General features: G+C 38.8%; 2 protein-coding genes across 3 annotated transcripts; one reads left to right on the top strand and one right to left on the bottom strand.

The window, feature by feature from the left end:
* Window positions 1–1247: 1247 nt before the first annotated feature.
* trim47 (tripartite motif containing 47) lies at window positions 1248–5343 on the top strand. Its single transcript, XM_033978139.2, has 8 exons — window positions 1248–1460; window positions 1783–1994; window positions 2373–2418; window positions 2488–2583; window positions 2666–2890; window positions 3244–3266; window positions 3348–3469; window positions 3709–5343. Exons 1-8 carry the CDS (start codon window positions 1281–1283, stop codon window positions 4236–4238), a joined length of 1434 nt encoding a protein of 477 aa, XP_033834030.1. The 5' UTR covers window positions 1248–1280; the 3' UTR covers window positions 4239–5343.
* A 354-nt stretch (window positions 5344–5697) lies between these two features.
* trim3b (tripartite motif containing 3b) lies at window positions 5698–23748 on the bottom strand. Of its 2 annotated transcripts, XM_033978137.2 has the most exons (17): window positions 23543–23748; window positions 18569–18744; window positions 14730–14859; window positions 14194–14304; window positions 13445–13596; window positions 12486–12666; window positions 11830–11931; window positions 11608–11706; window positions 11376–11528; window positions 10468–10846; window positions 9794–9897; window positions 9549–9716; window positions 9294–9462; window positions 8946–8987; window positions 8021–8091; window positions 7811–7951; window positions 5698–7473 (listed from the first exon to the last, which is right to left on the bottom strand). In XM_033978137.2, exons 2-17 carry the CDS (start codon window positions 18712–18714, stop codon window positions 7321–7323), a joined length of 2301 nt encoding a protein of 766 aa, XP_033834028.1. In that variant the 5' UTR covers window positions 18715–18744; window positions 23543–23748; the 3' UTR covers window positions 5698–7320. The 2 variants fall into 2 exon arrangements, with proteins under 2 accessions (XP_033834028.1, XP_055082736.1); XM_055226761.1 differs by lacking the exon at window positions 8946–8987 and having other exon boundaries at window positions 23543–23742.
* Between the last annotated feature and the right edge of the window lie 1642 nt (window positions 23749–25390).

Here is a 25390-nt window from a genome sequence, read left to right as displayed (position 1 = left end):
ATAAGTCTCTCTAAATCTGGTTTTGGCAGTATACCTTTGAGTTTTGCAGTGTTTTTAGATGGTAAAAAGCTGCAGATGTTGTTGATTTGATATAGCTATTAAAGTTCAAGTCTGAGTCCATTATTACCCCTAAATTTCTAGACTGGTTTGATGATTTTTAGAGAGTGATGTCGGCTTTTCCCGGAGGCGAACTGAAAACAAGAGTCCAGAAGACTTAAGCAGATTCTCAATTCACTCTCTTTTATTTTTTCTCAAGCAGATACAGGCACAATTCAAGTTGATTTCCCTGACCGTCTCCTATTTTATCATGGCCAGGTGGGCTCTTATATACAAGTGCCACACGTCCCATCCTCTTAATAATTAACTTGGTATGTATAGACATGAACATGTTATCTGGGTTCACTGAAGACAAAGTAGACAAAACAGGCATGCTTATCTGATCTTCTGAGTTTAAACATACATATGACGGTTCAAATACTTACAGCATAACATTCTACGTTGGAGTCCACAAGAGGCAAACAGGTCAAAGTATAATTGTCACATACATTCATGTTACATAAAGAATCATTCTCACAGCGAGACAGAAGGTGACTTGTTTCTGTGGCCAAAGACTACGACTTCAATTTCTTCTGAGTTTACCTGGAGAAAGTTGTTTTGCATCCACACACTGATCTGTTGGATGCAGTGGCAGAGTGAATCCACTGGTCCATATTCACCTGCTGCAGTCAGACATAGATCTGAGTGTCATCTGCATAGACACATTATTGCTGCGTATTAACTGGCCTAACTGCAGCATGCAGAGATGTAGAGGACTGCACCAGGATTGACCCCTGGGGTACCCCACAGGTCAGAGACATTTTATCTGAGACACACACACACACATGCACACATACATTGAGAGACACTATAAAAGCTGCCAACATGCACATATTTTCTCTTTGATGCAGAAAGAACATTCTTACAATTACAAATTACAAAGTGGTGGGCCTATCATTCAAAGGAGCACAATGCAGCTTTTAGAGCAGGGAGTACTCAGGGAAACTTACCTTTGAAGAACAGTCAGTTGGGGCTATTCGTAATAATTTAATTTTAAAAGCAAATAAAGTTTCAACAAATGAACATGTGCAAACGAGACTGCATAGCTTTATTATAAAAGTTGCCGAAAGATAAAGAGACAAAGAAGAGAGAAAGGAGACTTTTAGCGCGCGCGCTGTGTTCACTTCCTGCAGGCGCGCGCTGTGTTCACTTCCTGCGGGCGCGCGCTGTGTCCAGGTGTAAACATGGCGACAGCGGGAGCAGGAGACGAGCTGAGGAAGGAGCTGACCTGTGCCATCTGTCTGGATCTGTTCAAAGACCCTGTCATCCTCAAGTGTGGACATAATTTCTGTCGCTATTGCATCTGTATGCACTGGGACGAAAATGGCGACGACTACGGTTACCAGTGTCCAGAGTGCCGCTCGGTCAGGCTCAGAACATGGCAACTGTTTGTCTTTCAGCTGTGATTTAACCTTATTCTGATCTGATACATGTTTTACCTTTCCTTTTCTTCACACTTCTCAAACCAAACTGCTACAGGTGTGCGCGTCCTACGCGTGTGATGCGTGACAAGTTTTGGCAGCACTTTGATGCCTTCTTAAAGCTGAATACTTAAAAACATTTACTGTAAACAAAGATGGCACAGCTAAAATCACTGTCTTTATTCAAATGCGTGTCAATAAAATAGAAACTCTTAATCCTTGTGTCTTCCTAGTACTATTGAAATCTAATGGTCTACTCATGCAGGTTTTTAACAAGAGGACCTTCACCAAAAACTACCCAGTCCAGAACCTTGTGGACAGACTGGTCCACCTGGAGTGCCTGAGCTCGGCTCCCAAATCTCCCAAACCGCTTAATGTGGAGGGCAAGTGTGGCCAGCACGGAGAGGACCTGAAACTATACTGTCAGACTGATAAGAGGCCCATCTGTGTGGTCTGCAGGGAGTCCAGAACACACAGGTTTGTGTAGCATTTTATTTGATACTACACTACAGATACCACAGAAATTCGTGCATAGCTTTTAGAACTAAGTCATTTGATTGGGTGGCATATGACTCAGCAGCTGTGCATTTGGAAAAGACACAGCTTATCTTTTGTCAGCCTTGGTGATGTTTAATACTGTGGGTCCACATATTTCTGTTTTCACTTGCATACCAGACCTTGGAACTTAAGGACATTTTATTGATAAGGGGAAATTTGGACTTAAAGGTTGTGAGTGAGGAAACAAAGAAAATTCCGTTGTAAGTAATGGAATGGGGGAAAAATGGGAAATGGACTCTAAGCTGACCTGATTTGCTAGTATTTGCCATTTTCAGTAATTTTATATTTTTGTTTTAGGCATCATGAGGTTGCGCCACTGCCAGAAGTCGAAAAAGAGATGAAGGTAAATGCTAGAGCTACACTTTACTCTTTTTGGAAACTTCCTTTTATCAATAACACGTTTTTTCTTCAGATGGAATTAAACCTGAGACTGCTGGAGTTGAACTGGCATAAGTTTCAGTATTCTAATGTGATAAGTGCAGACAAACACACCAAAGATGAAGTCAGGGTATGTATTCAACTGTTAATACTTTTTATTCTTGTATTTATTGCTGCTTTCAATACATCTTTTTTTTTTTACCTTTGCATAGACAAGGAAGAAGAGGCTGAAGGACAAAATTGAAGCTGATGTTGGGGCATTGGTTCAGTTCTTGTTGGATGAGAGGGACTCGCTGCTGGACAGTCTCGATGCGGAAGAAGTGGCCACAATGGCGGTCATTGATGAAAACCTGAAATCTGTCGAAGAAGAAAACACAGCCGTGAGCAAAGTCATCACAGATTTCCAGTCACACCTGGAAGGAAAGACCAGCTTTGAGGTTAGTTTCTGTATAAAACAAGTTACTATGAATCATATTTACTCTAGTAGCTGTATTTGTAGTAGTGCAATGTATTATTAGTAGTTGTTAGAGTTGAAGTTCCAGTAAGTAACTAGCATAGCAAAGCTAACTGCTAGGTTTTAGTAACTTATTCCTATTTTAATAACATGTATTTTACTATCTTTCTTATTCTGTAAAGCACTCACATTTGAATTGTGATGTACAAATATACCTGTCTTGTCCTGCCTCATGCATCTTAATATTTTAAAGTAATCTTGCTTCAGTTTAGTGTTTTGTTTTTTTTTTTTTTGTTTTTTTGCATGTGCTAAACTCACTCTTACCTTGTTTCACAGAGCCTGTCTGAATCATACAATGAGTAAGTATTGATGCTATTTTAACTTGACTGTAAAGATTATTCAATTCAATATAAGTCAATAATTACATTCTTCTCTGACAGAGCTATATCTGGTAAACGGTTTGAGTCTTTTGAACCAGTGGATTGTCAGACCGACTTCTCTGAATTCTCAGGGCCCTTTCAGCTGATAATGTGGAAGAAGATGATGCACGTTCTACATACAAGTAAGTTTAGCACTTCAACAATGGACTTTACCTTAAACTGAAAAAACACGCCTAATGAAAAATGGCAGTGCTACATGCAGATTTTGTGAATAAGAAGATACGTTGTATTTTATCAGCTTTAGATAAATGTATGTTTTATATTTTTATACAAAAAAAAATCTCCCCCTTTATGGTATGTCATATTTCATATTTTACAAGGCTGAGTTTGACCCATCGAATATTTGACCTTTGTCCCTCAGTGCCTCAGAACCTCACCCTGGACCCTGACACAGCTCATGCAAACCTACTCATCTCAGACTTCGACACCAAAGTGGAGGAGAGCAGGATCCGTATACAGGAGCCCGACCTGCCAGCCCGCTTCACGCGCTTCTGTGGTGTCCTGGCCACGGCCATGTACAGCAGCGGGCAGCACTACTGGGAGGTGGACGTGCGCGATAAGGGTGTGTGGTACCTGGGTGTCACCACAGAGTGCAGCAACAGGAAGGGTTTTGTCAACCTTACGCCCTCTGCTGGTTACTGGAGTCTATGTCTCCAGGATCGTCTCTATGCCAACGGGGAGGACGGGCGCATCCTGGTGGCCGACTACTGGAACTCCCCTCGTGTTGGGGTCTACCTCGACTATGACAACGGACGGCTGAGTTTCTACGACGCCGTGACAATGAAGAGACTCTATATGTTTAACACATGTTTTGATGAGCCGGTGTACCCATTCTTCAGCCCCGGGAAGAACGATCCAGGCAGCAGACTGCAGATATGTCACTATTACTGAGATTCACCCAGTACTGTGTTACAAAGGAGACTGTCTGGATTAGATAGTGCAGTTTTAACTGTAGTAAAGGCTTATTTAGGCTTTAGAAGCAGTTAAATATGGACAAGGTTCTTTCCCTTAAACTTCTTGCCACAACAAATCATCTGCCTTCTTATATGCAGTGGTTTGCACATTATATTTAAGAGAGATGCCCTACCTTTTGGCACATTTCCAACTTGGGACCAGCACAAAGAGTACACTGGCTTGTGACTCATTGTGGCTGGATTTGAAAATAAACTTTGTCTGAGTTTTAAAACTTTTCACTACAGATGCTAGTCTGTGAAGCTCTCTCCACATTCACCATTTGAATGTATATAAATTGGTCTTATTCAGGCTGTTTGTGCTGTGCTACTTTGCCAGTCACAACACAAAATGTAGTTATCACATTGATATCTTGTGCTATCCCCTCAACAATGGCCCATTTTTCCTAAAGCTTGTACTGATTATTGAACTTTTCTAGGCTTTGATTGTGCTCATTTTGGTTGGTCTGTGAATCTGCAGCTTCTTTCAGTGGGTGGTGATATTAACGTCAGAGTCATGCCAGTGCGCTTTGTTGGATATTTTAACGTCCTTATTAATAGTACGCTGTGTAAGTGTGAAAGTGAGTGCATACAAGATGGAGCTGAAGTGTTTGGTCTGTCCTCTGAAGTCCACATTCATGACCATGCTTTTAGTTTGAGTCTTTTATGTTAAGATTAATTCTTAAAATGTGAATTATTGTCATTTATTGGTATATTTCACATATATTAATCCATAGATATAAATATTTCTGTTGCATATTTAATTTGGAAATATCTTTTGTTTAGGGCTGTGTTTAGCTTGTCCAAGCAGCAACTATTTACCATGCTTTGTATCAACTAGACACTGCATTTCCAATGAGATTTTATTTTACATAATCACTTTTTATTTTTAATGTATTTATACTTTGATCCTGCTTTGATCCTACTTTTATCCTCCGAAGGCTGCAGGTGTCACATTGCCTCAAGACGCAGGTTGTGAATGAATGTTCTGCCATTGGAGGGGATGATTCATGACTTCTTTTCAGTGTAGTTATAAACATGTTGTTATTAATTAAAAAAACAAAAAAAAACTATATCAACAGGAAACAGTCTTTTTTTTTTTTCAAATAGAATAATAATCTGAATTTCCGCATGGTCAAATGTACCTAAATTGTACAAAGCTTTGGTCGCAGTGTGTTCAAACAGCCACTAGAAGGCACCACTGTTTACAAGTGACTGCCATTCAGTTCAAATTACCCCAAGTTAAAGACATTCTTCCCAACTGTGCCCAAGTTTAATTATACCATGAATTATGAGCGTTATTTCTGCAGACACTAAATTTATCAATCAGCTCTAAGTTGTTCCTCAGCAACGACGAAAGCAAAAACTCGCTCAAAAATCACTAGAACGACTTCAACTGATCATCCTGTGTCATTCTTTATTTACAATCATACTGTTGTCATGGTTACATAGGTGTAGGATAGTATTTGTATGACTCGCCTTTTGAATTACACACTGTAGGCTTCACAACAGTTTCATGGCTGGTATCTTTTACATGTGCTTTCTTTGAGATTAAAGGTATGGAAAAGACAGAATCAGGTGAGAAAGATGATTACAACACAATGTGAGCTGTAAACAAGACTTCTGACAATATTAAAAGGCATTTGAACAGATGGGTTATTAGAAACACAGTTAGTGATAAGTATATGAATATACCCTGTCCCTAAAGCTGGTGTTATGAGCCACAAATACAAATACCAAAAACTATGTAAATGTGCTTGTCGCTACAACAAGATGACGATTGTAGATTAGAATACACTGTCTCATAAATGATAACTATACATAGGCATATATTACTCTTGGCAAACTATATACTTCTTATAGTATTTTGTGCAATGTTAACAACAACTTACAACAGTACAATTTGGCAAAAGAAACTATTGTTAGAGGGTGTGGGCTCAGTGAAAATAATGCTACAAGATGATGCATGTACAAACAATGTTTTGGCAAAGAGGAAGTAGCTCAAACACACAAATTAGAAAAAATAATTTGCAGAACAACTTATGTAGAAAAGAGATCATAAATAAATAATTTTAAAAATAAAATACAACAGATAATATACACAACATTGTTCTAGCGACTCACTTGGCTACGTGGCATGACCTTCTGCACACACTCCACTCCTTTAGTCGAAATGCTGAATTAGAGTAACATTAATTCATTATATACAGCCAGAATATGCATATGTACAACTATGTCAAATGAATACAAAGTGCAAGAACTACTGGAGTAAGAAAAAATATGGTTATCGGAAGAAAAACGGATGAAAAGTGGATGATGCTCAAAGATGTAGTAACCTTTTTGAATAATATACAGTATAATGGTGTCAGTAATTGTGCTTTTGATGCTTATCTTTGGATATAACCAAAACAACATGCATAAATACAGGTCAGCACATTTCAAAATTAAACGTTTATGTGCAATGACAAGATGCAAAAAATAACAAAATAAATGTTCAAATCTATGGTACACACACTAATCTGCATGTGTTGTGTTGTAAGGCAGTGACATTGGGCGGATACTTTGAGCTCACTGACATGCGACTCTTGCTATCTCAGTGCGGCCATTTTATTCAAGATATGCCTATTTGGGGTAACAGGATTTTAAATATAAAGCAAATTTTCCATACGCTGTTTGTTTTTTCTTGTTTTCTAGATAAATTTTTAAGTAAGAGCTGAGTTATTGTAATAAATATGTGACCATATTTTGAACCATACTTTGCAGTTGCACATACAGCTCTGGAAAACAAAGTGAACACTGCGCAATGACTGGAATTCTCACTGTTTATTTTTGTGGCGAGAAATCTTAGAATGTACACATAAAATAAATTAACCTTTGAACCTGAACAAATTAAGATTATAATTTATATTTGGTGGAATAACAGAAACAAGATGATTTGAAGAGAAACTGCAGTGGTCTTTTATTTTCCTCGAGCTGTCTGTGTTTTTAAACCTCTCCAGTGTTAGCTGTTTGTCCTTGTGTCTCTACTGCAGGTATCGGTAAACTTTGAAGCAGTGGTTCCCGGAGTCAGCCACAGCCACGTGTCCGTCCGAGGTGAGAGCCAGCCCCTGGGGTCCGTATAGAGGGTCCGCTGAAGTGTTGATATAAGACAGGAACGAGCCCGTACTGTCAAACACCTGGGTGCACACAAACAGATGACATTACATACATGTACAAGTATCGTGAAAAAAAGGTTTAACGTTACCAGAAAGAATGCAGAAAGTACTACACTAAAAGGTGCTTATGTAACTTTTCATGGCGTCACTAGGCCAAGTTACAGGTTAGATCTGTGTGGGGGCGACCCTGTCTCACTGTAAGGATGCGTGTTTTTCAAGGTATTCATTTTATCCCATAAAAAACACCTGCATTGGAGTGCTGCAGTGTAAATTATTTAGCACTTTCACATCTGAGTAATATTTTTGATAGTATTCTACTGTATGCACAGATTGGAAGTGTTTTAAATTAATCGAGTACCTGTATTCTGCTGTTGCCCCAGTCGGCTACAATAATATTCCCATTAGCATCGACAGCGACTCCGGTGGGAGCGTTGAACTGTCCATTACCTTCACCATGAGAACCAAACTTAAATAGGAACTCCCCATCCGCATTGTACACCTGGAAAAATAATATTATTACTACTAATACCTGTACTACTAGATCTACAACTACAATTTCTATTCTTACCTTTACAGAATGGTTGTGAAAATCTGTCACAACAATCTCATTCTTGTTGTTCACAGCAACAAAGTGTGGACCTGGGAATCACAGACAAAATGTTAATGAACACATTTTTATGGTAGATCCCAAACACAATGGTTAGTAAGTGTTTTACACAACTGATTTCATTTCATTTAACAGGGAAAATAAATGAATTGTTTCTATTGTGGGTAGCTGGGCTCAGTTACTGGTTTTCATTATTTTCATTATTGCATACACATTTGCATTATGTAATTTTTCTGCTTGCCTCCATGGAGGTGTTACTGCTTTGCCTGAAATGCTCCACAGTATGGCATTAACTTTATCTGTCTCCATGGACACAAGCAGCTGACACCATCAGGCAAATGACAGATCAGATTTATAGAGATGAGAGACGTAAAACCCAGTCATGGAAAGATGCATGTTTTTCAGGAATTTTATTCAGCAAAAAAATAAACTGTAATTAAATAAATGCAATTTAATGAAACATTCCAGGTAAAGCTATCTCTATGGAGACAAGCAAGTGGTGGACCACCACTAGAAAAGTTACATACTGTATCTTTAAAACAACTATTGTTTCATTGTTTAAGAATGAAATAAATCAGTGCCTGTAATCTGAAAAACCAGTAACACTAAAGGCATCTGTAATATTCTTAACACACCAGTACTATCTGCTCTTATATTCTATATGCACATTGTTAGTCATATGGGAGTGGAAACTGGGGCAGTGAAATCATTCATGGTTATTTTACACAAAAACACAAACCACATTTAACTATTGTAATACTGAATAATTATCACATCTCATGTACATGAAATATAATTATTGAATCTGTCTACGAGGGTCAGACAGATACTGAGGGTTAGACAAGGGCACTGCACCAGAGTCTGCAAGGCCACAGTGAGTACTTACTGAAATTTGAGCCAGTTTTATTAATGTTTGGAGCAAGTTTTTCTGAATTGTGAAAAAGGAGGAAGAACAGAACAACAGAAATTAAGCAGTAAGAAATAAACTAAATGGCCAAAGCAAAGGAAAATATGAGCACATCACTTAAGATAGGCATAGATACAGTATGGGCAAGAGGAATTAGATAGATATATAGAAATAAATATGACCAGATAAAAAAAAAAAGAAAAAAAAACAACATACAAACATAAGAACACCAAAGCAATTTAAAAAGAAAAAATAAGTTGTTCAATATTGGGTCAGATAGTCTATTTTATAGTATATGTATTTCAATTACATAGTAAATAAAACAACCTGCAAACTGTCTGTCAGATGTCCCTCTGCCTCCAAACTTGGTGACCAGTTTCCCGTTGGACTGAAAGATGAAGACGCAGCACGCCTTGTTGTCCACAGTGATGATGTGTCCGTTCTTGTCCACAGCCACACCCTTCGGTCCCATCAGTCTCCCTGCTCCAATTTTATTCTATGGAAAGGAACAAAAAAAAATTCTGAAAATAAGTTGTTATCTTTCATTATAGAGATCAAAGTTTAGTGATTCATTTTGTATACCTTAAACTTTCCATCAGAGGAGAAGATGCTAACCCACCGATTGTCATAATCTGCTACCACAATATCCCCGTTTGAATCCACCGTCACACCCGTGGGTCTCTGCAGCTGGCCTGGGGAACGCCCTCTGACCCCGAAACGCATTTTAAACTGTCCGTCATTGGAGAATATCTAAAAAAAATTGCATATAAGAAGCATGCGGGTTAAATGACATTGCCATTGATGCACTGTTGCTGCATTTCTCTCACCTGAATACATTGGTTGTTGCTATCGGCAACCACCACTCGTCCGTTACTGGAGGCAGAAATTCCCTGTAAATTGGTGAACTCGCCTTTTTCTCTGCCCCGGGAACCTGGCAAAAATATATTACCCATTTTTATTATTATTATGTATATTTTTCTTTACAAATATAAAGTATTAGATAACTGACATGATATGTGCAAATATTCGTCACCTTCGAGGGACAACAGAGGCAGATTAACGTAATGATGGTAAAATATTTAGATAGCCCCATGTCTCCGCCGTTTGAATTTACGTGAGAGCACGACTGGTTGCGGAGTTACGCTGCTGGAAAGTCCGCAACCCGCTCTATCAGCGACGATAGGATCCGACGCTATAGGGTTAAACTAACTTGCACTTGTTTATGCGTGTGCAGCGCCCATCTACCCAAACGTGATCTACCCAAAATGCCTTTGCGATCGACTGGTAGATCGCGATCGACGTAATGAACACCCCTGGTTTAGACCTATTAATAAAGTTGAATTATCATAATCATCATTCTTATTTGTTCATTTTTAATTACATCTATGTTCATGATTCATGAAGGCTAATTAAAATGATGTTATGATTAAGTGTTATAATCTGATAACTCAAGAGATCAGATTTGTTAGTGTGCATGTGATCCCTGAGTCCTGTTCCTCACCCACTCTGTAGATCAGCTCGTCCTCTATGGGGTTCTCCTTCTTCTTGGTGGTGCTGTACATACTGGATGGCCTCCTCACTGCCTTCTGTCGTATGTGCCCGCTTGTCCCGCTCGGAGACTTCACCCTCCTCTTCACATCGTCCGGAGACTGCGGCACGTCGGAGGGTTTGACGGCCCGTAGCCTGAAGGGACTGCCCCGAATGGGCTGTCCGTACAGTGACAGGGAGAAGACGTATTCGCCCTCGTGTTTCAGCGTGTAGCCAACCTCGTACGTGCCGTTCTTATTGTCGGTGATCTCGGCCTCGGATGCTCGGGTCCCGTCTGCAGAGCTGATCTCTGCTTTTAAAACAGCATTTCCTGTCCGCACCAATTCCCCGTCCTGCAGAGAGAGGTTTTTATTCATAAATTAAGACAAACCAAATATTAACAGGATAATGCGTGGAAAGCAGAGTAAATAAACACATTTGTGATATCAATCAATTAATGAATCAATTAATTATGAGAAAATACATTTAAGAACATTTAATGAGGCTATGGCTGGACTTATGCTCCTTGAAGCTAACCATGGGTTTTAAAATGGCTGTAGCAATCAAAAACAAAAATTTAAACGAAGGATTCTAACATTTGAATAGTGGTTTTATTTTAAATGGTGCCTATATGGTTACATAATCCTGTTATAGGCAACATTTGGATATTTTATTAACTGTTAATTGCTATGGCGATCGTACAAATTTGAAACCCACAGTAGAGTGCCACAGACAAAACAGCCAACCGTGTCACAACAGTTCACTATAATTTTAATTCCACAATAAATGTGTTGGTTAATTGCTGTAATAACACAAAGGTGTTCAGATCCCTCTAAGAGAGATTGTGAATAGCACCAAAATTGATACTGAAATGTGCCGTACTTTGTCTTTAGTGGTCACAGTGATGGTCTGATGTTGTCCAGTGGCTGCATGCCGGAGCCCCTCTCCTGTAGCCACAGACGTGTGTGCGACAGCGGCTGTGGTGATCAGGACCCCCAGGTTCTGAATGGACCTCCTCAAACCCTCTGTCTCCACCTGAATGTAAAAATAAATACATTCATGTATAGACAAGTTTACATTTAGGAGAATGTATCATTGGTAAAATAGGTCAAACCTGGCAGTCCAGATGTGCATTTTGGTGAGGTCTCTCAGGAAAGTCGTGCCGTGCCAAAGCTACCACTCTCTCACTCATCTGTTTCTGCACTAATAACACCTACAGACATTCAAACATTCATTTAGTTTAAATCATGGGAGAACATTAGAGCAATTATAAGTGTGTATTATCTTATTTAACATAATTATTCAAATGTATGTGCTGTGTTGTCCACACACTGACCTCAGTAGCGCTGCCATGGCTGAGGGCCTGCTCAGTGAAACTGCAGCTGCTTTGGATGTGCTCCTTCCCTTGTAACAGAGCCGACAGCTGGGCCTGCAAAACCTATGCAACAACAACACAGATAAAGGTAGATGTAGATTTGGTGTGGTAGAAATAGAGCAAGAAATAAACAGTGAGTGTTTATTTCTTGCTCCGCATGTTTTGGTAAATGAGAATGGGGTACATCAGTACATATGACTATACAACATTTACAGAAATGCCTTAATTCTTAATTTAGTCAAAAAACAAAACAAAAGCAGATATAGCTTTTATCTATATTTCCCCACTTTCTCTTTAAAACCCTTGAAGTTTGAGAAAAGTGATCATAAAATATCTGACCAGGATGAAATTGTATGTATTTCCCTGGGCAAACAGAATACATAGTATAGTAACTCTTCTATCTTGTACAATTTGTGGTAGATAAAGAGGTCCAAACCCTCATGCCTTAAATACTAGGCCTGAACAATTTATTATTTATTCATTATGGATTACGGCTGTCAGCCGGCTGTAAATAATGCAGTTATCATACAATAAAGAGCAGTCATTATATTCAAAGACATACATGACATAGTAAGGTTATCATTATTCTTAACAAAAACACCAGTCACAGCCCGTACCTTCTGCTTGGCACTGCAGATGTTCTCCAGGTCAGTAATGAGGGCACTCTTGCGTTGATGCAGCGCCCTCTCCAGTTCCTCAAAGGTGTTGGAGATCTCTGTCACAGCCTCACTCTTCCTCTCATTGAGCTGCCGCGAAATCTCAGACACCAGGTCTATGGCCGCAGTCAGCTGAGGAAGCCTGTCACAAGTGACCACAATGTAGTTACACTTTGTGCCTGTAATGCATTGATAATAATACATAAAAAAACCAAACATTTAAATAAATAACAAAAACAAATTCCTTTTAATAAACTGACTTAGACTTTACCTGCTTTACCTGCTTGTCTGTGTAGATATGCTATTGTTTTGCCTTTAATATTCCACAGTATGGTATTGAACTTATTTATCTTACATTTATTCAGTGACAGGTTTATCTGCTGCTCAAAAATACCTATAAAAACATTCTTACTATGAGTGGGGTTACCTCTTCGCATGTCTGACCATAAGTTCACTTGGTGAACGTCTCTAGGCAGTTTAATATCATACTGAGGAACATTTCAAGCAAAGCAAAAACATACAGAGAAAATCAGGTGAATCAGAAAAAGTTACATAGTGCACCTTTAAGTCTAGATGGGTTTATTACTGATGGAATTCATGTAGACTGAAGTGACTGACCAATTCTAAGTGTTCACACACACAGTAGACTGTTCTACTTTTTCCTTCTGTTTTCTTTATTTGTCAGGGATCATGTACAAATGAATTAATCTTCAATCAAATTGTACCAGATTTTGCTAGTGCTGTTTTCCATCTTACCTGAACATTATGTGGCATAATAATAAGAATAATGAGAAGAATCTAGATTTGTTCTGGGAAGTCAAAGTTTGTGAACTGCTAAAATATCACAGCTCTCACAGTGATAGACTCCAAATGTGGGCCAAGTCCTAAATCCCTTCACCCCAAATCAGAGCAGCGCGCACCTGCTGTGGATGGCGTCCAGTTGTGTCTTTAGAGCTGCTTTGTGCTGCTCCACGACGTCTCGCAGTGGAACGGTCACATGTTCTCTGTGCTCCCCCTCTGTACACTCCAGACACATGGCCGTCTCACAGGACTCGCAGTAAAACTCCATCACCTGCAGAGGGAGACAGAGAACACAGAAAAGGAGAGGACTTAGCCAGCCCTCAATGCATTTATTTAATGTGGATACAATACATAGCAATGACTGCTGCTATTTGCTATTCCTGTAATGTTTATCGAACTAAAACATGCTCAGTAGGATAATCCTCCAGCGTGTCATTCCTGATCCTGTTATTGCAGTCAATAAGTGTTTTGTATTAAGGCTGCACAATATGTCACAATCAAATCAAAATTGGAAATTAGAATTTTCAAATCACAAAGGCTGCAGTTATTTTAAGTAATACAATGTCCACTATAATCAACAAAATATCCATAACATATATCTTGTACCTGTAGTTTATACCTCTACAAACATGTTGATGGGTTTCTTGTATTAGTTTATCAGTTCATATCATTTCAGTATTCTCTCAAATGTTAATGCTCCTGGAGTTCACAATATATAACCCCCCCAAATTGTGCAGACCTACGTTGCATGTATGTAAAACTATATGTATACTAACTGTACGGGTTAAGGCCCAACTGTGTTAAATGGATCTAAAAGATGTAACTGAATAGTACATTTTACACCATAAAGATGTTTTATTTTGTGTACCTTTCCGTCATGGTTGGGGCAGCAGAGAGGTTTTCCGGCCACAGCGGCACTTACAGACTCTAACACACTGCAAGCCTCTGGTCTGGAGCATTCGGGCTCCCGCTGTAAAACCTGCACCGACACATCACACCAATATAACTCATGACATCAGCCTTCATTTATAAACAGGAAGGTTATCTATGGCATGGTTTTGAAAGCTTAGATGGTTGTCATCATTTGCTTTTTGGTTTTCTGTCTGGATCAACACAGCAGGCCAGCAGCAGCATGTGCATTGATTTGCATTATGGTTCTATATCCATACTGACTAAAGCCACTGAGACAAGAAAAGATCATGTTTTCAACAAAAATCTATGGAATCTAAAAATAGTAAAGACATCACAATGAAACCAATAATAAACCTACCGTAAATCAAAACTAAACTAGATCAAAATCAGTTCAAATACAAGTTATAGTAACCCCCTTGTATGTTATTTATGTTATCTAACTTTTCTAATTCTTCAACTGACCAGCATTTCTAATGTAGGTCAGACACAAACCTCCATGAGATTAGTGATGAAGAAATTGTTCTGCAGCGCTCCAACGCCTTTCTCTGGCAGAATGGACGTCTGACGACAAACTGGACAGGAAAGTGTCAGGGACTCAGGGGGAATGTAGTTCTGGAGGCAACTGAAGAGAAGCAAGAAAAAAAACAAAGATTAGAAAAGTGAATCTAAAAAGAACTGGTCTGTGGGGACATGAAGCACAACAGTGATGCAGGACACTGGAGTCTTTCCCAAATAAAGGCAACTGCATTAACTTTTTTCTTTTACTTTTATCTTTTAGGTTAACTTCTATTATTTGGGGCATGCTGCTGTCTTTTTTCAAATTCTTATAAAGGAAATGTACAAATACTGACCACTGTAAAATAAAATCCAAAAAAATAATCAAAGTAAATGATGGCAATAACCTAGTTCGGTTAGTTCCTGATTCAGCTTTAATGATCTAGACCTTGCTACAGTTAAGATCTGGCTCTGACTAGAGACTGGGGCTGGACTTGACCCAAGAAATTCTGGCATCCCCTTTGCCCTGTGCATTGATTAATCAATACACAGGGCTAAAAGAGGCCGAGATCTGGTGCTGGTAGCTAACTTGTAAACAGCATCTCGATGAGTGAAAAGCCAGATTAAACTGTCCACTCACTCCCAAAACTCCAGTGAACTCACTCAAGGCATTTTTTCTTCTGCTTTCATTGATATTTTTGTAGAATGTTAATACATTAATGAGTTAGCTAATAAAAAATGGTTAGCCAGTCCCTCATCTTCTGAATAATCGACTCAATTCTGGATAAATCTGGCACATCCTTATAATTGCATAGCTCTTCATAAGAAAGTGTCCAGTGGACAGTTCTCCCTGCGTCAGCACAAACCTCCTCCGCCTCTGCAGTAGATCAGCCCGCCCCTGGCCCACAGCCCAGACTCTGCCATCTCACATAAAGTTTGATTTGGAACTTTTATGTCTCTCTCCATGAAACGAGAAGGCAATGGTGAGGAGGTCAACGTGAAGGATACCTGTGTCTGTCGGTCCCTGTGGCTGTCTACTGGCTACTCAAGCTGAATACTAATGTGGGTTGTGAAATCAGGTCACGCAGGCTGGTATTGAACTAGCTGGACACTTTCAAATAGGGATTAAGGTTAATTGATAACAATTATTATTCAGGTCACAAAATAATCAAATTAAAAAGAATAATTATGGCAATTTATGCAGGCAAAAAATCAATTTCAATAAACTCCACTTTCTTGCTGTTAATGTCACATTAATATAGTCATCTTTCAGAAATTTAGATTTCATTAAAAAACAAATAATATGTTTTTTGTAATCATTGTGCTGCACCACTTGTTTCTCTCCTTTTGTACAATATGCAAATGAAATGTCATCTTGTGCATTTCAAACTGATTGTGCAGACTGAAAAACAAGAAACACAGCTGGGTATGTTTTTGGCTTAGCTATACCTTTGTTACAACTTTTGTGTTGTTGTGCTCAACTTTGAAATAAGACATTAAATGCCACAGAAAATTGAAAAATAGCTCAGCCTTGACTCCTAAAAGGTCATTATGGTTTATGAGAATTATCTATATAAAGCTGTTGTAAAATTTCATGTGCTTGTAAATGACTGCATGCACATACAAGTTCATTACAGCAAACTTAGCATCAAAGCCAACAGCAGCAGCTCGACCTCAGGCACATTCATACTTTTTAAACTGTGAATAGTGTGATTAAAACTACCATTTATAATTAAACTGGATGCCCTGACCCTGTTGTAAATCTCACACAACACCAGATGCTATTTATGTTACTGCGTAGATAGCATCTACGCACCAGCTTTGGCCTGACAGAAGAAGAGCAGAGAGCACAGGTGAGGCTGAGCAAAGACCAGGTGAGGTGAGGGGGGAACAGGTTTCACATCTGCCATAGCAGCAAAAAAACAAATAAACATACAGATGGTAGCTTATGGGCATTAGAACATGCCGGACCACCTTAAAGGAAACTAAATTGGGCTAAAGCCTCACACACAGCGATCTAAGCTAATTCATCCCACCGGGGGACTTAAACATCTGGCAGAAACCTGACGAATTAACACCCTGTCCCAAAAGAGCTCTCCTCAGCATGGCTCCACATCACATGCCAATATGAACAGGATTAAACCAGTACTCTGTTTATACAAACAGGCCAGTTCCTCAAAATGATCCATACCCCATCTGATTACTTAGCCCAGTACTTACTGAAAACTTTTATGAGAAAAATAAAATAAAAATGTCTGAATTCACACTCTTCCTATACTATATACTGTACTCTTACATTTGTACACATTAACTTATGCACAGTACCACATATCATCAGGTTTCTGGAGATACAGTCAAAACAAACTATTCATTTCAGACAATTATTTCAGATTTCATTTGAATCAAAATGTAAATGAATTCCAACCTAAGGATATAAATAGTAATAGTAGATACTCCTGTCATCCATGTGCCTGAAAGTTGTTGCTTTTTGAACCAAAATTCAAACAAAAGGAAGAGGCGTTTTGTTTTGCTTCTCATGTGAACTTGACTGCCTTTTCGTGTACAGTATTTTGTATTTCAGCTCTCAAAGGGGAGTTTGTTTTTCATTGAAACCTTCTACTAACTAACAAGCTTCTATGTTGTCCTTTGACTTTGTCCATAGTCCCTCTTTGCTGGTCAAGCATCACTAGGCTGAATGCTCGAGGGAGTGTGGTCTTTACCCACAGTACACTGCTGTAACTGTGTGTTAACAATGATGTTTCTCAGAGTATGGACAGTGGAGCTGCATGATGCCAGGGATGCACCGATCCCTCGAGGAGACGCACAGGAGAGGAGCTTTCCTGTTTATTGTGAGAAAGGATTTGACTTTTCTATTAGAGACATGTAAATATGACAGGAATGCTTGGTAATACTCTGGGAGGAGTGCTCATGTAAGCGGCTTTTGAAAAACATTATTTTTGACAGTGTATAAGAAAACTTTCGACATGGTTCACACACAGTATTTGGGGTCTTTTAAAGTGATTTCCCAAGATTGTATAAACTCGGAGAGAATGTTTCGTCATGCAAATCATGGTCAAAGTTAAGTAATTATAAATAAGTTCTTGTATTGCTTTGTTTTGACAAAAAGACAAATTGAAGCCAAACCCGAGGCATAAGCTTTATCTAACAATGCATTAATTGATATAACCTGTATTTGAACCTAGACTTTCTATTTGAAGAATGAACACTCTGGATGCACACTAATCCACACTAATCCACAAATCTCAAGTTATCCTAAAATGGAAATGCATCAAAAGATTCATTGGCAAAAACGTACAAGATGTGTATTGTATAGTTTTGTATTTAGCATCTTAAAATTTGGATTGTCTTAACATTTGGCTAACTGAAAATTCAATGAGATGTGACAACACAATCCCTTCAAAGGATTCCAAGATCAACACTGATTTAAACAAAATGATTTGTAAAGTTGCTCAGGTGGTCTTTCATAGGCAGAAGGTTGGTGGTTAAACTTTTATGCTACTCTCGCCAAAGGATTAGCCACCCTGTCCCACCTCAGGCCCCAAAATGCATGAGAAGGATTGTTCTATACCTTTGAACATGAAACATTTCTAAGCAAATTCAAATAGAAAAAGCTGTGTACTTTCCGAGGTCTTAAAACAGAACTCACATACTCAGCCATTTTAACTTGTCCAGTTGTAGTAACCCTGGAAGCTACGTGCAAGTCGGCAGATGGTGCAGAGCGATGCATAGAATGTGTGCCAAGTTAATCTAAAGGAAACTACCACCACAGCCTGTTGGGACTCCTTCTATGGTTTTAACACAAATGCTTGAGTTACCTCTCGCAGAAGGTGTGCAGACAGGGCAGGACTTTGGGGTTTCTGTAGTGGTCCAGACAGATGCTGCAGACCAAGAACTGTTTGTCGATCTGCCGCACTACTGGACTGGTGCTCCCCGCCTCCCTCTTGGCCATAGTCGTGGACATTCAAATCTCTGCACCACCACAGCTGAAAACCTACACAGAAACAATATATCAGTCCATTAGTAGGTCTCAAAGTAAAACATGAGTATGATGGGCTATGCAAAGTTTTCAGAGTGGTTACAAGCAGAGTAAAGCCCACAGGAGGTACCAGGAACTAGAGGTGATAAATCTGCCTAATTCATTCAATGGGACAAAAACGTGCTTATTGTTGAGACGGTTTCTAGGTTAATACCAGAACAAAACTAAAAGAAAGGGAGAACTGTGTGAATAAAAGTGAGAAACATTTACATAAGCAGCTTTTTTAACAATTATGTGAATGGAAATACAAAATATAGTCAGCACACTGTATTACTGAATGAAAATGTCTTTAATCTTGTGTAATCATAACATGTGATATATAACTACAATGTCCAAAAAGGGGCCCCAAAGCTTACATAATCTTATCTCTCATAAAAATCCAGTGGTAACACACACACACAAACACACATTTTCTGCCTAGCAACAAGAGGCTGTGTCTCTGTGGCCCACTTCTACACTCATCAAAGCATTTCCAGATAAGACTTAATTACACCACTGCACTATGAGTGTATATTCTTTAATGTGCTGGAGAACTGTAGGAGCTAAAAATAAAATCTATAGGAGACAGTTAGCACTTGACTTGACACATGAACTCAGTGAGGTAAAGACAGACAAAGGTTGTTAAGGCTTTGAACCAAGAATCAATCGATGTATATATAAAAATAAATAAATAAAAACTCGTGTATAGATGTTCGTCTCTTTCCAGGTAGGCAGTCCACTCTACCCGTTTGTGGAGATGTTATTGCTTTGCCTGTATTGGATTAAACATATCATTCTTGAATCAACTAGAGATGTTTTATAGCAAAAAATTAGGGAATTAATAAAAAAAAATGTAAAAATGCATTACAATAACGCAGCCGATTTGTTGTGACCGGGCACAGATTTGACTTGGCCTGGTGGCATTCCCATCCCATAAGTTTAAAATCACACTGAAGAACATTCCCGGCCAAACAATAACATCTCCATAACAAGTCAGTGGCCCACCAGAAATTTTACATTGTGTACCTTTAAGAATCTGGATTGATATTCAATATAAAATAATCTTACCCTTTTGTTTACTTTCCTAAATCAAAAACAAAATATGTTGCAAAAGCACTTTTTACTTGCATTACGTAATGTGCAGTTTCTGTCCTATTTTCATCTTGTGATCCTAACCAACTCAAGCCATTTAGTGGATTTTCTCAGTAGGTCAACATCCATAATTCATCCAGCAGACACAGACATGCCCATATACGTGGCCACCTCCCTGGTCCTCACACAAGTCTGTAATAACATGGTTACTAAGAAGGGCATACAAATACTGCCACTACTACAGTTATTAAAGACATGTCATCGCACCCAGACCCCTCCCTCTACAGCCACCCATCTGTCACATGTGGCCCAGTGCTGCATACAATCCCCCTGTCTCTGCCCATTGTTCGCTGTTCCTTTTGAGGCTAAAGCGAGCCTCAGAGGATCTCATCAGATACAGACTATGGTAAAGGTCAGTTCTTAAGCCGACAAGCATCTGATAGACAGATCACATTCACACTACAGTGATGGGCCAGTGCAACAGTATGTCAGGAGTTACAGCATCCTCCTAAGCAGATTAGGAGTCAGTGTGTGGGGTCAGAGTGGGTCTCGTGTTGTAATAGTAAAAGTGCCACAGTGGTAAAATTTGTAAATTTTCAGTCCTCATAACCAAGATCCAGGCAGACAGAGGGGTCACGGAGTACTATGTTCCTCTGGTTCAGGGGTAAGTGCTTATCAATGAACACAAAGCATAACATAAGAAAAAGTAAATATAAGTTTACTTTTTGGTAATAGTGATGTCAAACTGTGGTATATATGCCACTGGTGGCACCAAGCTCTTTCAGATGGTGCTAGGACAGCTCTAGGCAGCTCATATCTGGGTTTGCCTAATTTAGAATTTATTTTATAATGTTTTTGTCCTCATTTGGATAATTGCAGTGGAAATTATGTTGTCCACTTTTAGATCTGGTTTAGCCCTGGATTACACCTGGAATAGTCCTGTTGTATACTTGATTTTGATCTAGTGGTACTCAGAAGTCTTTTCTTTGATAGTACTGGGTGTTAAAACTTTGAGAACCACTATAGACTATTAAATATACTTACTCCTGATTTAGTGTGTTTGAATCGTTCATACTAATGAAAGAATGAATGTAGTGAACACTGCAGCAACAATTAATGACAATTTTACAACTTATATCACTAGTTATTGCAGTTTCTAAGTATAATATCATTTCTCAGGATAAGTTAGAGGTTTTTAGCATATCTGCGAAATTTATTTGGGCTCATCCAAAAATGTCGGCAGATCTTATCACCCATCAGATTATAAACTATCAGTATCAGCATAGAAAAAACATATTTGTCTATCTCTACATCCAGGCACTAAGAATCAAAATCATTACAGCAGTTAGCTCCTCTAATCCTTGAACAGGAAGAAATTGGTGGAATAAACTTGTGTTATGAAACAGAAATATGGATTGACTGTTTTGTACTGAGCACTTCAAGACTAGAAGAGACTATGTGATTGAAAAGAATACTTTGTGAGTGTAATAGACTGTGCAGTCCGTACAGTTATACAACAGTCATTTGATCAAGTCCAGATTTAGAGTGAGTGTAAGTGGTGTGGGCAATGGGCTAAAAGAAGAGCACAGGTCTTCTGATTTCACGTGTTTACTTTTGTGGATTTGTTTTAAATGCAGCATGATCACTCTAAAAACGGCACTGGCTCTGTTGCCTTGCACTGACGCAGCATGGAGACTTTAAACTGTCACACAATCTCCAGTAAACAGCATTGTTCTTGTTCTGGTAAATAATGTGGCTGATCCCCTGTGGTTTGAGTTGGTAGTTTTTGCCTTTGGGGTTAATGCAAACTTGTTTTCCTTGACCCATTGATGATGTTCATTTGAAATTGTACAAAATGAACAATTGGCCACCAGTCTCAATCCTAAATGAATCAGACAGAGCACTTGTATAAACTCTGATACCAAAGTAACAATAATTCACAGCTAGAAAGGAGAGCTGGGGAATATTTTTACTATTACTATGCTATTTTTTTTTTTCTCATATTGATTCAAATGAACATAAACCATATTGACTTTTAATCTGTACCATTTAACACAATAAATAATCACATCTTCCTCCAAAGTCTGAAGTGTGGCCCACACCATATGCTTTTACTGATAGAGGACTGGCTGTTGACCTCTCATATCACTGACCATTAGACAGAACTGATTTACAATCTCTCCATCTCTTCCTGATGTGACGATAACATGAATGCATCAACTTCAAAGACAAAACTCAAGAACTGAAAGGAAAAGGGGATTTGTTTAAATAGTTAGGTAATCTATGAGGTGCTTCCAACATGGCCTCGTGGCAACCAATGTAAAGTATATAAAACTAGAGAGAAACACAGAGCTGACAAAAATACCAGCTGTCTGTCAAATGACTTTGGGCACGAGGCAGTCATGCACACTCACTGTGCACATTGTGGTTATACAAAGATGCTAATAGATAAAACATTAGTGCATTTACTGATGCATAATCTCTAACTCTCACTTTTGACTGTAAAGTAAGTGTGACAAGTGAATGGCAAAGCTTGAGAAAACATGTGGGAGCCTTGGAGATTTGTATTTGACAGTTAAAAAGGCCAAATCAAGTTCAGACAGGCCGGGCTAAAAATATGAGAGAAAAAGTAGCCCTAATACCATCAAACCCGGGTGTAATAATTCCCTGTACCATGTACACAGTAACAAGAGTAGTGTTTGAGAGACTAATGCTGGATTAGGGACTTGAAATGTGGAGTAAACTCATGTTTTTAAATGCAGTTTGTGACTCTGGATTTAAATACAAAGAATGTGTTGACTGTTCACTGAATAAAAGTGTAATGGACTGCATGGAGAGTGTATCGTGGCATGAATGTGGCTGGGAGATGTCCAGTACATGTAGGTCAAGTACTTCATCATAATACCACTTTAAAGTACACTATGTAACTTCTCTGGACTCTGGTGAAGGAACCGCCACTTGTCTCAGAGGAGATGTTATTATTATGTTACCTGGAATGCACTTATGGTATTAAAATTATCTATCTCCATGGAGACAAGCGGGTGACGGCACCAAGCCAAGTTGCTGTTGTTCATGGTGTAGTGTTTAACAATAAAAACTCATGTAACATTTCACAAAAAGCAAAAGCAATAACATCTATATGGAGAGCAGCAGGAAACCAGGTTACCAAATGCAAAGGTAGAGCTGCGATGTGAAAATCGCAGTCTCTGCAATCTCAAAATCAAGTTTATAAAATTACTATATCATAATAAAATAATAGAAGTAAAAATCTGTTTAATCAGACTAAGAATTGACTCAATGCTACTACTTATATGTTCTAACGTGTAGCATGTTGAACCTCTAGTATGCACCACTACTGTAACTGCACCTCTGGTCACTGGACACTTTTATGATGGCGTTTTGCTACTGCTGCCTTTTCACATGAAAGTCAAACCACAGGTACAAGAAACCTCTGGAATTCTCTCTACAACCAGTTTTCAAAATTGACTTGTTTACAGTACAAAGCCTAGAACAAAGACAAACTTGAATGAGTGTTCAGAAGCTTTTGTTTTGGCCTCAGCTCTTTAGACAGGGCACTGAACCCAGGCACAGGGACAACTCAGACAACCAAACAAGGCAATTCATGTTATACTTGTACAGTCTATTCAACTTTATCAAAATAGTTCTACAAAAGTGAACTTACTGTCAGCTGAAGTCAAGAACACTCCATAACAAATCCAAGCAAAGTAAGTAAGCCAGCACACGCCCTGATCTACACGTGCCCGCCTCCCTCCCTCACTGACCACTCTTCCTCTTCTATGGTCTTTTTCCCTTGTCCAACATGAAACACAAAAACAGACTTAGGGAAAACTGCAATGACAACAGTAAAGGGTGGGAATAGGAGCCTGGAGTTCCTCCCACTGTCAGTACTGTTTACAAGCATGAGCTAGCTGAAGACCCGCCCACTGCTGCCAGCTGATTGGCTGGTGATGAGTAAGGATTTGACCACTGAGTGTTGATTGGTTTGGGGCAAAGTAAGGATTCCGTCAGAGGCTAACAATTCAGGATGGCCAGAGGGAGTTGAGTGCCTGAGAGAGCAATAAGAGACGAGAGGAAGGAGTGTGAACTAAATAGACACTTTACTTTACAGTAGAGCTGCCATAAAGTTTATCTAAGTGTGCTGGAGAAACAAGCAAAAGCATTTATGTATACTCTAGTGTATTGGTATTACACTAACTACTATTACTAGAAGTACAAAATACACAGTGTAGATATAAGGAGTACTGGAGTAGTAATCAACGCTCATAGTCAATATAGATACTGCAAACTCGTCATCAACTCAGGCAGTGTTTATAATGGTATTTAAAGAAGGAAAAGTCTAGGCCTGTCACAATAACACATTCTGAAATTTGATGTATTGGTGAAGAAAATAGATGATAAACGATAACACTCAATTCCATTACACCAGACACGATCACCATAAAGCCTGATTTACCCCAAAAACCAGTGACATATGTGCAGTATTGTTAATGAACATGAGCTGCAATGTATCAGTGAAATATTTTATGAGTCATATAAGATATTGATTCAACCTTTTACATCTTAAATCTTCAGAAAAGTACAAAAAATAAGAAAAAGTTCATCATTAGTACAAAGAAAAAGTAATCACGATAAATATTGTTCCCCTGTCATGTACTGAACCATAAGTCGATAGTCCATATCGTGACAGGCCTGGAAAAGTCATTCATGTCATAAATAATCTTCTAATCAAATCTAATCACAATTAAATACAATGTTCCAGGAGCTATACTGCATGTTACAATTGCACTCATAAACGCGAGCCCAAGACATTTCATATCTAACCTCTCTTGATCTACTGCATATTTAATAAAAAGCCCCATGCATAATTCATCATGTGAGTCCATTCATTTAAATGCCTGTTCTAATAAATTTACTTTAATCCCGAGCAAGAGGTGACGATACTCTGACCATAACATCCCTTTGGGCTTAATCTGAAGGGATTGAGTGAGTGCACATGTTGTTTCCAGCTCTGCCTTCCACCCACCAGCACCTTTAACCAAAATCCCATAACAGGCCAGACTAGTGCAGCAGGCGTAACACAAGAGATTACATAAGCGGATGAAAAAAACACACATTTTAATGACTTGGGTCGAGCTGGTTGGATTTTAATGAAGGATTTTAATGCTAAACAGGTTTAGAAATGACACAGACATCTATACCTTAGCCATGGGACACAATTTGCAATCATATACCATCTGCTACCGGCTGCATTATTGATATTCTGTTCACAACCTGTGCTGAAACAACAATTTAATCAAACTTGGATATTAGACAAACTAAAAATGAACAAACCAGGCCACAGTGACTCATAGAGATCATCATGTAGGCAGGAGACCAACCGGAAATTAACTGCAATAAAAATAATGATGTTTTAAAAGAAAGCATATCGGTAAGTACAGCGGACATCAAAGCATTTTAATGACTGCTGTTACTGTTTGGACATTATATGGATGTAGAGATGGTAAAGGCA

This window comes from Periophthalmus magnuspinnatus, chromosome 14, assembly GCF_009829125.3.
Source record: "Periophthalmus magnuspinnatus isolate fPerMag1 chromosome 14, fPerMag1.2.pri, whole genome shotgun sequence".
Taxonomy (NCBI): domain Eukaryota; kingdom Metazoa; phylum Chordata; class Actinopteri; order Gobiiformes; family Gobiidae; genus Periophthalmus; species Periophthalmus magnuspinnatus.
This window is presented reverse-complemented; position numbering and strand designations above follow the sequence as displayed.

Bases quoted from the DNA above. Each gene is read 5' to 3' on its own strand.
- trim47 (XM_033978139.2), top strand. From the start codon at position 1,281: ATGGCGACAGCGGGAGCAGGAGACGAGCTGAGGAAGGAGCTGACCTGT. The intron at 1,995-2,372 runs GTTTGTGTAGCA...TTTTTGTTTTAG, and splicing joins AGGGAGTCCAGAACACACAG to GCATCATGAGGTTGCGCCAC. The intron at 2,419-2,487 runs GTAAATGCTAGA...TTTTTTCTTCAG, and splicing joins AAGTCGAAAAAGAGATGAAG to ATGGAATTAAACCTGAGACT.
- trim3b (XM_033978137.2), bottom strand. From the start codon at position 18,714: ATGTCCACGACTATGGCCAAGAGGGAGGCGGGGAGCACCAGTCCAGTA. The intron at 9,463-9,548 runs GTATACAAAATG...TCCTTTCCATAG, and splicing joins CCTCTGATGGAAAGTTTAAG to AATAAAATTGGAGCAGGGAG. The intron at 7,952-8,020 runs GTAAGAATAGAA...TTATTTTTCCAG, and splicing joins TTCACAACCATTCTGTAAAG to GTGTACAATGCGGATGGGGA.